Source organism: Trichoderma harzianum (genome assembly GCF_003025095.1).
Source record: "Trichoderma harzianum CBS 226.95 unplaced genomic scaffold M431scaffold_7, whole genome shotgun sequence".
Lineage (NCBI taxonomy): Eukaryota > Fungi > Ascomycota > Sordariomycetes > Hypocreales > Hypocreaceae > Trichoderma > Trichoderma harzianum.
The window spans coordinates 1,292,331-1,305,417 of NW_020209255.1; the positions used below are offsets into that span (position 1 = coordinate 1,292,331).

At 51.2% G+C, this 13,087-nt stretch overlaps 4 protein-coding genes across 4 annotated transcripts; 2 read left to right on the forward strand and 2 right to left on the reverse strand.

Annotated features, from left to right (window-relative positions):
* Positions 1-78: 78 nt before the first annotated feature.
* M431DRAFT_6254 (hypothetical protein) lies at positions 79-898 on the reverse strand (the record flags this gene model as incomplete). Its single annotated transcript, XM_024921617.1, has 2 exons — positions 79-564; positions 638-898. 2 exons carry the CDS (start codon positions 896-898, stop codon positions 79-81), a joined length of 747 nt encoding a protein of 248 aa, XP_024773675.1.
* A 908-nt stretch (positions 899-1,806) lies between these two features.
* M431DRAFT_88169 (hypothetical protein) lies at positions 1,807-3,138 on the forward strand (the record flags this gene model as incomplete). The annotated part of the gene is made up of 2 exons (XM_024923879.1): positions 1,807-2,576; positions 2,631-3,138. 2 exons carry the CDS (start codon positions 1,807-1,809, stop codon positions 3,136-3,138), a joined length of 1,278 nt encoding a protein of 425 aa, XP_024773676.1.
* A 753-nt stretch (positions 3,139-3,891) lies between these two features.
* M431DRAFT_509025 (hypothetical protein) lies at positions 3,892-6,779 on the forward strand. Its single transcript, XM_024919218.1, has 3 exons — positions 3,892-5,007; positions 5,083-5,148; positions 5,313-6,779. Exons 1-3 carry the CDS (start codon positions 4,109-4,111, stop codon positions 6,658-6,660), a joined length of 2,313 nt encoding a protein of 770 aa, XP_024773677.1. The 5' UTR covers positions 3,892-4,108; the 3' UTR covers positions 6,661-6,779.
* Positions 6,780-11,694: 4,915 nt separating this feature from the next.
* Positions 11,695-12,176, reverse strand: M431DRAFT_448540 (hypothetical protein). Its single transcript, XM_024915246.1, has 2 exons — positions 11,792-12,176; positions 11,695-11,737 (listed from the first exon to the last, which is right to left on the reverse strand). Exon 1 carries the CDS (start codon positions 12,116-12,118, stop codon positions 11,864-11,866), a length of 255 nt encoding a protein of 84 aa, XP_024773678.1. The 5' UTR covers positions 12,119-12,176; the 3' UTR covers positions 11,695-11,737; positions 11,792-11,863.
* Positions 12,177-13,087: the final 911 nt, after the last annotated feature.

Sequence of the window (13,087 nt, forward strand, 5' to 3'; positions counted from 1 at the left end):
TTTGGGTATCTATGGAGAAATATCAAGCATCGAATATCAAGACACGAAAAGGAGAGGTGCGAGTTCCAGCCCACACACCTATTTCGCTCTGTTATAACGACTCCTAGTCGTTCCAAGTCCTCTCCCTATGCCAGAGGTGCCACGGCTACTTGAGGCTGATATGGTGCTGCTTCCCGCATAGCCTGAGCTGGTGGCTATCCTTGACGACGACCTTGAGCGCATCCTTGATGACGCTGTAGCCACCCTGGTTCGGCCGCGAGCTCCACGAAGGCCGGCAGTAGAGCCGCGTGTTCCCCGGGTAGAAGCCGAGGCAGGCAACTTTCTTCTTAATTCCTCCTCCTCCCGCCGCCGTCGAAGCTCTTCTTTGCGCTCCTCTTCCTCTGCAGCTTTGCGAGCCTCTTCCTGTTGTTTCCGCAATGCTTCGGCCTCAATCTCAGCCAAATCGTTTGTTGCGCCTTTCCATGTTGGATCGAGAATCAGGCGTTGGTTGTGTTCTGTCTGGGACAAGATGCGAGTCCAGGTATTGAGCAGCGTGGAAGCATTCGAGACGGTTCTGGAGACGGACTGGAAGGGCACAGATGTTAGTTCTACACCGCCACAGCTGAATTGTTTGCGGATAGTCGAGCTGGAGACGTACATCCATATTGTTGCCTGTCCGCTGCAGAGTGCCAATAACGCCCTCGATGACTCGGTTGATGGTTCGCACCCCCTCCAGCTCTTTTTTCAGCATTGCTTCTCGGTCGAGCGGCTCGGACTGGCGGTCATTGTGCGGTGGTGTCTTTGGGGTTCGAGGTGTTCTGGGAGATTTTGGAGTTTTCGGACGCTCTGACGGGGGATTTTTCACTGGCGATGTCCAGAGGTCTGCATCATCATCATCGACGTCCATGTGGTCGGCCATTTTGGTGCTTGTTCTGATTCTTGAATGCAACAAGCCGCGACTGTAATTAGATCAACTGAGAAAAGACAATACACAGATTCCAGTGCCTGCGCGTGCTTCCAAGTGACGTTGTCTGTAAGGTAGATAGTGGGGGAGAATCTGCAAATCGTCAATTGTCCAATTCGTTGGATAACATAAGCTGCACACTGATGCAATGAAGTCGAGTTGTGCACTGCACTGCTCTGCACTGCTGCCGTGGTGATGCCCCTCTGCCAGGATAGGGCCCTGCAGTGGACCTGGCCCCCTGGAGCACCAATCGCAGCCGCTAAAGCCCCCTCAAGCTCCAGTGCACTCGCGACCGCTGATTGGTGCCAGGTGGCGCGAAACCGACGCGTTGCCCGGCGAGCCAACCCTGGAGCGGAGCCCTCAACGCGTCTCTACTAGTGGCCCAAGGGAGGCTGGCCCACCCCGTAGAAGCATTCCAGCAGCCGCCCCAGCCTCTCATATTCCAGTCTAGCTCGCCGAATCCTGCTCTCCTCCTCTGCCATCCCATCACCAAACATCGTCAGCCGAACTGCCGTATTATTTTTGCCCAACCATCGCCGTTGCTTCGGCCTTGCTCATCCGTCGTCGCTGTCGCTGTCGCTCACACAATTGCAGATGGCCCTCTCACCCTAGGATTTTAATTAAATTCCCTCACCGCTGCTCGCCGTCGAAACTCGCTGCGTTTTTATTTACTTTTGGGGGTTTTTAGTCATTGCTGGCATCTGCCGAGTTAAAATTTCCGCTGCCACGACAACGTCCGGAGAAAGACTGGGGACGCATCACCGCTGTACCGGGTCTGCTGCAACCTAGCTATTACTGAGTCGATTGAGGTTCGAATATCTGTATCTTTGTTTTTCCGGGTTTTCGTTTTTTGGTTTTTCAAAATGGCCGTCGTCGACGCTGCGCCCTCGACGCCTTCTCCTCCCTCTTCCATCCGAACACCACCCGCTCCACGCCTGGGATACCACGACAGCTGGGAGCCCTATTCACCGCGCAAATCAGCAAGAATATCTGCACAGCGCACATCTGCTAGAACGCCTTCGCCGCCACCTGCTACACGTCCAGCACTCGCCTCGCCGCGCACCGCAGCCAAATCCAGCGCACAAAGCACAGCAGCCATGGCCTCACCAGTTGCCTCGCCGCGCAAGAAGCGCCAATCTGCTGCCGACTCGGTTCGTCGCGTAACGGCCTCTCTCGCAGCCGAAGCTTCTGCCGCCTCTGGATCCAAGGACAAATCCGTTGCCGGCCGATCTGCCGCTGCTTCTTCTCTCATGCTTCCTACGCCTTCCAAGACACCCCAGAAGCCCCCGAGTTCAAAGGCTACCGCCCACATCCAGACCTTTGCCCGCAATTTATTCCCAGTTGCCGAGGAGACTGAGTTGTCAAGCCCGCGTAAGAGGCGATCTAAGAAGTATTCAGGCATGACGCTCGAAAGTTTCCGGGCAGAGGTTGCCGAGGAGGACATTGAGATTTTCACCGACTCGCAAGATCGCATCCCCAAGAAGGATGAAAGCAAGTCAAACCCCTTTGTGGGCAATGCCCCCGCTGCAGAACCCTCCAAACGCCGCACTAAGCGCAAGGTCCATGTTCCTGGCGAAGGCTCCCAGTCGGTTGACGAAGCATCTCGCCGCGAAGACGGCATGATTTACGTATTGTGAGTTTTTGTGACATTTTTATAAAGTGACAGGGGTCCTAATACATATTACAGCCGTGGCAAGAAGTTCTTCCGCAAGTTTTCAGAATTTGATGATGAGGAAGAATTCGAGGAACTGGATTCAGATGTTGAGACTCACTTCTCGAAACCGCTCACACGATCTTCCATCAAGCCCAGACTTCTTTTCCCCACCAAGGCCCCTGCTCCAAAGACCAAGGATATGCTCGAAGAAGAAGAAGCCGCCACTGATGTCGAGGAGGCCGTCGAAGCGGAGAAGCCCGAGGCCAAGGTTGAAACAGTTGAGACGCCTGCCAAAGCCAAGGAAGAGAGGGCACAGACACCGGATGCCCCCAAATATGCACCTGCATCGCCACCAGAAACCAGGCGGACCACTCGATCCACCAACAAGCTATCTGCAGACTCAGCTCCGATCAAGCGCACCGGCAAGAAGAGTCCGTTCGACTCGTGGATTCGGACCAAGGAGCACACAAACAGATCGGGCACAAAGCGAGCTGCTGCAGAGCCGCTACCCGCAGCCCCCGCCAAGAGAACTCGATCCTAGATGTCACAAGATGATATGTTCTGCTTCAGTCTCTTGTCCTTTTTTCCGACTATACCATAATAGCTTCTTTCTTTTTCGTTTCCTTTTGTTCTTTTTTTTCCTTTGGCGGACGCAGAAGAGGAGCAAACCAGTGCGGCTTTGCGCAATCTTGGTTGTGAATTAATCTTGCACTTGGCAATGTTGAATATTCTTATCCATGATCATCGGGACATGGATATGGATGGAATCGGTCAGTCAGTTTGGCGTTTAGCAGGCAATGTGGATATGTGTCATCCGAATAGCAGATGCACGACTTGAAAAGAGATATCAGGTTCTGTCACGATGGTCTGCTCTTCAATAAATCATGGTCATGGCTGTACGGTTTCTCTTTTTCTTTTTCTTTTTAGCTTCATGTTGTGTATTGAATGTGTAACTAGTGATTGCGGAATTGATTTGATGTAAATAAAGATGGCCATGTTTGCCTTCCATTACCTTTTCAGTTCAGTCCCAGCTGTATCTTGATTGTGGTACATTCTATAATGCCCAAGAGCCCCCTCAAGTCTATACCTACTTTCGTAATATCATATCACTGGAGCTGCTATACTCTTCACTGATGTGTATTTCGCTCATCTCATGATGTTGGGTTGAGAAATCATTCCATCCATGACGTTGAATGCTAGCACTAGCTACGGGTAGCAATCAGCGAATGGCCTTCTGTAATCTAGTTGCTGCCCCACGTCTGTTGCCCCTCACTCCCAAATGGCTTTTCCACTACCATCGTCTTTTGATTAATCTTGAAGCTATTGCGTGCTCGCTTCAACACAGACTCATCACCAGCCACAGGCTCTCAATGGTCTGAGCACATCATCGTCTGCTCTGGTCCGTCGTCTCCGGAGCTCATCGGCTGCTCTGCCTCCCCCGAACCCTCCCATTGCCAATATCCAACCAGCTCCCGGGTATTCGCAAAGATTTCACGGCTCCAACAATAACAATGCATATCCTCGTGTCCAACGACGACGGGCCGCCCTCGCCTCACTCCTCTCCCTATGTCCACTCCTTTGTACGACACTTGCAGCGAGCGGGACACACCGTCTCTGTCTGCGTCCCTCACACCCAGCGCTCATGGATTGGCAAGGCCCATCTGATCGGCCAGACGCTGAAACCCGTCTACTACCGACCCTCGGCCAACAGCCATGGCGAAGACTCTGAAGGAACGACACATACGCGGCCGTCTCCCTCGGGCGACGTGGAAGAATGGGTTCTTATTGACGGCACGCCGGCTTCTTGCGTCCAGATTGGACTGAACCATTTCTTCCAAGACAAGGGGCCCATTGACTTGGTTGTGAGCGGACCCAACTTTGGGAGGAACAGCACAGCTATATTTGCCCTCAGTTCTGGGACTCTGGGAGCGGCACTGGAGGCTGCTGCTTCTAGATACAAGGCCATTGCCCTCAGTTTTGCCTTTTTCTCACGAAATCACGACCCAGTCATCATCGACGCTGCATGCCGGCACAGCGTCAAGGTCATCGAGTACCTGTACAAGCAGTGGCCAACCGATGGCAGCGCGGATCTGTACAGCGTCAACGTTCCTCTCGTTGAAGGCGTGGAGACGCATTCGACTGTTTGGACGGATATTCTGCAGAACTATTGGACCAAGGGGGGCTGCTTTGATGCTGTCGATGGCTCGGCTGATGATGAGGATCTCGAGGAAGAGAGAATACGGGAAGGGCCCGGTGGTGAGGTCGATGATGAGAGCAAGGCGGCTACGGCGTCAAAGGGACATACGCATAAGCACTTCAAGTGGGCACCCAAATTTGCAGACGTGTATAAGTCTGTAGAAGACGCTGGACCTGGATCAGATGGATGGGCTGTTAAAGAAGGGCAGACAAGGTGAGTACTTCTATCCTTTGAGAAGCCTCTATTGCAGAGAGAAGCGAGTTACTGACATATATATTCTCGTCTTAGTGTCACCCCTCTCAAGGCAAACTTTGCCAGTTGCGCGGGAGACATGGCTACGAGGGAGATTAAGCTGTGAGTAACCCCATTGTGTTTATGGCGTTGGCGTTTTGGATTCTTTGTTTGAAAGACAAGATGGAAGATGCGATACGATTGATGATGATGTGAATTGTTTGTAAAATTATGCATTATGGAAAGACTACAATAGAAGATATTCTTACATACAGTTTTCTTTTCAGTCCTGATTCTACAGCATCAACTACTTCCACATCAGAAGTGGTCATACGAGAGAAACCCAAAGAGGAGGCGAAGAGCAAGATCCAGGCCATCGTATCATACGACGACCCCTATGTGCAGCCGCTTATTGTATCTGCACTCAACACCGTGCTGCCCAAGGATTCGTTTAACCTCATCACCGACATATCAGCAGAGGGCTTCAACCTATCGAGCACGCTGCCTTCATCAGACAGCAGTGTCCTGCAGATCATCCCCTATGAAGCCATTGACTTCGAGTTCGCCTCGTCACACACCAAGACATCCCTGATCAACAGCTACATGATTAGAAAAGCGCTCATCAGGAAACATTACTTATCTGCAACGCTCGATCACTGGGCAGCCAAGAATCCCGATTCGATTCTCAAGAAGCATCTAAGACGCAGCGAGGCCTTTGAAGTAGACTATGCCGAATTTCTCGATGATGCCCTTGTCGAAGCGTTTGATCTCCGAGAGAGTATGGACCGCAACGAAGAGAAGGAGTCAAATGAACGAGAATGGTGGATTCTCAAGCCTGGAATGAGTGATCGCGGTCAGGGCATCAGACTGTTCAGTACCATGGAGGAACTACAAGACATTTTCGACGGATGGGAGGAAGAACGGCCGGACAGCGACGATGAGGAAGACGGCGAAGACCACGAAGCCGGAGCGGTAGATGGAGATGCCGACGGCGACTACATCACGGCATCTCATCTTCGTCACTTTGTGGCTCAGCCGTACATCCACCCTCCTCTGCTTCTCTCCCCCGGCGGCCACAAGTTCCACATCCGAACCTACGTGCTCTGCACGGGCAGCCTCGACGTCTACGTGTACAAGCACATGCTCGCCCTCTTCGCGGGAAAACCCTACACAGCCCCGTGGGAAGCCCCCTCCGACATCGAGGCCTTCCTGACGAATACTTGCCTGCAGGACTCGCCCAACGAGAACACTGTGCAGCGGTTCTGGGGCCTGCCGCTGGAGGGGGCGGTGCTGGAGCGTGTGTTTGGGCAGATTTGCGAGACGACGGGCGAGGTGTTTGAGGCTGCGGCGAGGGCGATGCCGATACACTTCCAGACGCTGCCGAATGCGTTTGAGGTGTTTGGGCTAGATTTCTTGGTGGATGACGGGGGGGAGGCGTGGTTGTTGGAGATTAACGCGTTTCCGGACTTTAAGCAGACGGGAGGGGATTTGAAGGGGATTGTGGAGGGGTTCTGGCGAGGCGTGGTGAGGGTTGCTGTTGGGCCGTTTTTCGGGGTTGAGGGGGTGGTGAAGGGGGGGGAGGAGGAGGAGGGAGATATGGTGGCTGTGAGGAAGATTGACTTGGGGAGGAGGTGATTTCATCAATTTGACTCATGGCAATCAATGTAGATCAATGTCTGTGTTCTGTATAGAAGGAAAATGGAAGTATAGAAAAGGTTTGGTTTATAGATAGATGTATATGGATGAGATGTGCTTTTCATTTTCGAGTTTGCCCAATTGTTAGCCTACCCTGTAAAATGGTGATATCCAAATATACTCTTCTCGGGGCTATAGTTCCGCAGTTGGTATTATACTGTAGTCTTTTCCCATTTGATTATGGGAAATCCAATCTCATGGAATGTCTCCATCATTTCCAATTGATCTCTTTGCGGTGGAATTTCCGTACTGGGGACTTCATGTAACTAAGCCGAGGCGTATTGTAGCGTATTTGGACATACTACTTCAAAGTTGCAACACGCCCAATGAAATCCTGCCAAATACGCGTATGAACGAACAAACTCTTCCATGTTTCATAAATAGTTGCCCCAGTTTATGTAAGTTGAGTGGCTGTGCTCTCCCTGACTTTCTAGTAGGTCTCAAGTCTCTTGGCTGGGCCTGATGTTCACTTCGTATACCTCCTCTGCTCGTATACAACACAGACCATCCAACATATACTTGGAATGCTTGCCCTGATGCTCAAAAGCGGTGAAAGAAATGACCAAGCCCTGTAGCTTATTTTATTACCTTCCCAAAATCGAAGCTATACACTTTTGCCGCCATAACGCAAGAGTGCAGTAGAGCCCAATCCCGCACCACTGGCGAGAAGACACATGCACGTACATCACGCATACAACCCATCCGCTGCGTCCGACGGTTGTACACAATACTTTATATGTGCCATACAAATTACGGTGTATACAAGGGCACAGCCTCAATGATATGTGGATTCGACATCTGACAAGTCGCTGAGCTGCCCGCACTTACATACGACCCGGGACATGTGGCAGTGATATCCTGGACAAACTAGGATGACCAACGGCAGGCGTCTAGGTAGGCGGAGTCCGAGGCTTTCTATCCCGGATTTATACGGAATTTGGAATATTTCTTCTTCTTCTTTCCCAACGCCAATGACTGAGAGAGTCATGTAGCGTGGAGTGGCGTTAGAAAGTCAAAGGTGTACGTCGTCATGGTGGCTTAGAGGGTATTATGAGATTGGCGTATCGATGGGTTGTTGTACAGAGATGAGGCGTGATGGGGTGCTTGTTGGAGTGGGATATGTATTTTGATCGGATTTATTGATGACTGCTTTGTGATAACATCACGTAGATTGTCTCTTTCGTACTGATGGTCTTGAGGGGATGACAGATCTTGGTACTTAAAGTATTCGTGAAGTAGTATTGCATGACAGAATGATAGTTTAGGTAGCAGACTACTGAACTGATAAACTTTCTCCTGTAAGACGGATCTCTTTATAAATCTTACGCCCTGTTCTGCAGCTGTATAGAAATAGCTGCCATTCTGCTGCAATGGCTTATTTGTCACCTATTTCACCTGCATCTTCATTTCTATATCATCTTGCCGTCGGATGTATTGCAAATTAATGTAACATACCTTATAATAGTTTATAATCACCATCATGAAGACCCATTACGAAGAGCGCCGACAGTCCTCTGGGGTCACTCACCTCGACAGTTCAACTCCAGCAGGAATTGAGTGTGACCCTCCAACTCCCCGAGAGAAGGGACAAGCCGAATTGTCAATATGATGAACCAAAATCTTTGGAAAGTTATTGCGTAGTTGTCTCACTCGAGGTCGGGTTGTACTCGCATACATGGTTGTGCAGAGCGGGAAGGATGCCAAACGTGATCCTCAGACAAACAAGGCAGGATATAATTAGCTACGAAAGCAAGACATGAAGAATGCAAATGTACGATGCCTACTGCCACAGCGGGGTTTTGTGCTTCTCTCGAGCTCTACAGTCTTTCCTGCCATTTGCTAGACTCCATATATCATCGTTGGGTACAAGGATCCCTTCTGGAATCATTGCCCATGGAGGTCATTGGAAAAGTAATACGCATAGAGTTGCCTTCAACCGAGTATAAAACTACCTTTGGCTGTAAAGGTTGGAAGATGTAAATGCCAACGTAGGTTACTTGGAAAATCGCATCGACATAACAGCTTCAGAGCCATGGATTGAATTGGGGCCCATTACCAACTCACTGGGATGGGCACCGGATATGAACATGACACTGCGTTGCATGCGTCATCGTTGTTTGACCCAAGACCGGTTTCCCTGGAATATCAGATGAATGACCTTTGAAGTTGACTTACAAGACTTTTATCCCAATAGGCATGCTGTACGCAACCCTTTCGCCATTCCATCGATACAGCCACAAGTGTGAAACTTCCACCCGGTGTTCCGTAGTCCTGAAACTAACGAGAAACCCAGAATTGCCCGTGCAAGGCAACATCCAGGGCTCAGTTGTCTAAGATCCCACAGAACGTCTTTGACCGCCTGTGATGGCTTCGGCATCCCATGCATGCAGTTAGCCGCGCATATGCGTGTAACCAACCACAATGGGCTTGGCAGCCAGATGATCAGAAAATGCGCCCAGGCATTCTGCTGGGTACCATTTCGATGCCTGCTTCCATGCGCTTGACGTTATCCAAGGCTTCATCGGCCGGTGAATGCCATCAGCATGAGCGCATTTCTGATCCATCAAGAAACTAGAATCATCGGCAAAGCATTCCACATTACAAGTAGTGTAGAGAGTTGATAACGCCATGCGCCTAGGCTCGCGTAGGCATATCATTGACGGCGACAGATGGTACTTATTCTGGCAATGAGGCTGTGCAGAATATTGAACAAGGTTGATAGCCTTCTCCTCTCGCATCCATCAAGCCAATATCATATTTTCCTCAACTCAAAAATTCGCCGAGGAGAAAAAAATTGCTCAATTTACCCCCATGAAGGGACTTTTTTGCCCTTGGCGGAGGTTGCCAGGAACAAGGATCACTGGAGCGCCATCAAGTTCCCAGAGGCTGCTGGCAGAGTTTGACTGCATGACACCATAATCGAGATATCTCAGAAGCGGTAGTGACCACCTGGTCCGGGAGCATGGCACGTTTTAGTGGCCCAATAGAAGCGGGCAGGAAAATTATTCGCTCCTAGTGATATCTAGGAGCTGCTCAGCCTCACTGCTCGCCGGTTCTCAACGACTTTTGCCGAGATAGGGAACTCCATATTGACCAACCAGCAGCGCACCTAACCAATCTTGTGCAACTGGATGGGCAACAACCTGTTTTGTAATTCGCCCTAGAGTGAGTGAATTAGGTAGATCTTGTTATTTCCCCTCCATTTCTTGCGTAGATCCCCTGTAGCTGTGGGCGGCAAATCTCTTGGAGACGAATCATTCGATACCGGAATGATTAGATAAACGTATCGAAAAAAAAAAACAAGGTTGAGTATCACGGAAACTTGTGGGAGCTAGCCACATCCATACCCACCAACAAATCACTCCAAGATCGTGAGAGTGCTCTGAGGTACAGTAATGGGAAAACCAACCAGGGCCCCTTGATTCCGACCCCGTACAGTGCGCGAGAGAGCCACCGGAACATGATTTTGAGCCAGACAACGTGTCTCCAGATGTGGAGGTGGTCAGGACGCTATGCCCTTTAGCATCATGGAAACACACCTTAACAGATATAAGGTGTGCCGGGGGTTGGCGACTAGCCGGTTGTAGCTCGCTAAGGAGCTGCGAAAGTGAAGCTTGGCGTCTTTCTCAGACAAGAGTTTGATGATGTTTTGTCATGAATCCTGGACGGCATCATCGTGTTGGTGAGCTTGGCAATGAGCTGGCAGGACATTTTGCTCTTTTCGAAATTGGCATCCTTTGTCCCTGTAATTGCGAGTTCCCGCACCCCCCTAATCGGCTCTCCACATGGAACTACCAAAGGTCTGACTATCTGACATGGCTTGACCTGTAGTAGAAAGTCAAGTCTGAGCAGGTACACTGTAGTATTCTGCTGTAAAAGATTTCTGGTGGTAGCAATGTTGACGAGGTCAACTCATGCTCCTTGTTGGTCACAAGCAGCGTTGGTTAAGCAGCTCAACATCTAGGCTCACCCTTGGGATCACAATATCCTCGTATCAGCCCAAATGCGCGGATATAATGGTCGACATATGCTGATCGTCGAGTAATGTCAGATGGGACTAGCGGGTCTATGGGGTATGGAAAAGCATCGCCATCGTTGTTGTGTATTAGCGCCAGAGTCAGAAATTAACCAGCAGAGTAGCGAGAGACAGGTGCATTGCATTTCCTGGTGTCTCAAATCCATGGCCCGTCTTGGAAAGTGCCAGCACGGCGATATCGCGACTTGCGGTGACGGGGCCGGCGAAAAGATGGGCGAGATTGTCTGGGCATCATCGGCATTATTTCACACTCCTTGGTCAAGCGCAACGGCCTCCATCTCCCTCTCCCTGGGACACCTGAACGGGACGCGTATTCAACAAGGCTGTGCTTCAATGGACAAAGAAAGCCAAAGCCGAGGCTCAACTAAAGCTTGTTGTTGATGATGATGATATGAAAGGGGAGCGCTGATGCCTTGGCGAGCGGAAGTGAGCTTCTTGGCTCTGATCTTTTGTGACGTGGCTGTCGCGCCAGCAAGCCGCAGCGTTGGCGGCCTCACGTGGCGGTTTTGGAAGATGCGGACGGAGGCAATTAGCACGGCAATGGTGAGTTTTGGGCGATGAGCTTAATTGTACCGTAACTGCTGGCGCATGGTGTCGGCGTGATGGTGATTTCATGGTGGTTTGGAATTTGCCCGTGCCGAGCATTGGGAATCTTGCCGCCCGCACTCGATCGGGTTATAGAGTGGAGGAGCACAGCAGCGCAGAAAAGCTTGCTGGCACAGCCCCTGGAACTAGGCGTTGCCACTGACGGCCGCCCATCACATGATGATCTGATAAGGCATCACGGCGCACGAGAGGCACATTTGCAGGAGGCTCTGATGTGATGCGGCAAATCGTGACTGAGGCAAGGCTGCGGCCGTCTCATGATAGATGGTGAACGATTCGTTGCCAGTATCTGCAGCCTGCTGGTACCTGCTCGTGTGTCCTCGCACAAGTATCGGTGATTACGTGGACACCGGACAGGTACTTCCAGGTGAGGATCTATGTCCGATGAGTACTTTGTTGCTCTAGTAAATAGAGAGATGCCGCAGGTACCAGAGCTAGGAGCTCACCTTGCACAAATATCCCGCTCGGCGTTTCCAAGAGAGCTGTACTTTGTAATTTGGATCAATGGATTGATCGCAAACAGATGCCGCCACTCCGTGCTACCGTTTTGCTGATACACCAACACCGCCAATGTCTTTTTTTCGCCGTCCATGTCCAATCGATTGTTTCTGCCCTCGTGAGGTATGGCATGTCGGTTAACAACGAATAGCCATCGATTCGCCCAATGAGGTCACCAGTCTGCTCGAATTTGTCCATCCATTGTTGGGCTTGCCAGTTGGCGCCTGAAGACCCCAAGCATTGTGGGCTCATACGCATCCAATACGATACGCCCTGTGGCCACAGACACGAGGTTTAAGCATAAAGTACTAGATACTTTGCGAGACGGCAGGGCTTTGCACAGAAACGAAGTTCCCAGTACCTCGCATTGGGACCGATGAAATTGCATGGCTGCAGTCGTCCGCACTCATGATCCATGCACGGCCAAGCGGTTTGCGTCCACTCTGAAATGCCGCTCCCATCTCCATCTCCATCTCAAACAGGGAGGCCGTCTTCTGCTCATCCGTCGGGATGTTTTGCAGCTTCCAGAATCTCGACTCTGGTGCACAGTGCTTGTATGTGCTTGAGTAATTGCCGCCATTACTCGCAAGCACATGTACGAGTACCTTATGCTTAAAGTTCCAAGCCGTGCCCCAAGCGTGCTCCGGAGGTTTCTTCCAGTAGTACGGAGTACCTAAGGCACAGAGCACCGCTACTTTGAATGCTTGGGCGGCTGGGGGAAGGGGGGCATTGGCCGAGCGACGGTCCAGTGGGTTTCCACCTCAAGTTTCCAGCGCCCGAGCGTTCTTGGCCACTGGCGTCTAGTGCTACAGAGAGACTGCCCGCCCCCTGTCGTGCCTTGGAAAACCATGGCGAGCCGAGGTAGCGAGTACCTCTGTGCTGGCAGAACCGGGTTAGGGGCACCTGTACCGTATACCCGCGTATGCCAACAAAGAAGGTCAAAGAGGTACTAGCACCACCGCCTAGCACTGTAGCCTTTTAGCGACTCCACTAGAGATGGTTGGCTGCAGTGGATCTGATTGGCGTCCGCCCGCCAATCAAGCACCCCTTCATTTTGCACTGCCTCACGCCATACAGGAAGTACTTTGGTACAGCAGCATCGCCAGCGGCAGCAGCATCTGGGCTTGGAGCAGAGTTTCTTCGTCTCTTTTGTTCTTCCGTCCTGTTCATTCCTTTGCCAGCATAGCCATTCCGCCGGGCACGAGACGTGTTCGATACTGCTGCTCA

Bases quoted from the DNA above. Each gene is read 5' to 3' on its own strand.
- M431DRAFT_448540 (XM_024915246.1), bottom strand. From the start codon at position 12,118: ATGCGTATGAGCCCACAATGCTTGGGGTCTTCAGGCGCCAACTGGCAA.
- M431DRAFT_509025 (XM_024919218.1), top strand. From the start codon at position 4,109: ATGCATATCCTCGTGTCCAACGACGACGGGCCGCCCTCGCCTCACTCC. The intron at 5,008-5,082 runs GTGAGTACTTCT...TTCTCGTCTTAG, and splicing joins GTTAAAGAAGGGCAGACAAG to TGTCACCCCTCTCAAGGCAA. The intron at 5,149-5,312 runs GTGAGTAACCCC...TTTTCTTTTCAG, and splicing joins GCTACGAGGGAGATTAAGCT to TCCTGATTCTACAGCATCAA.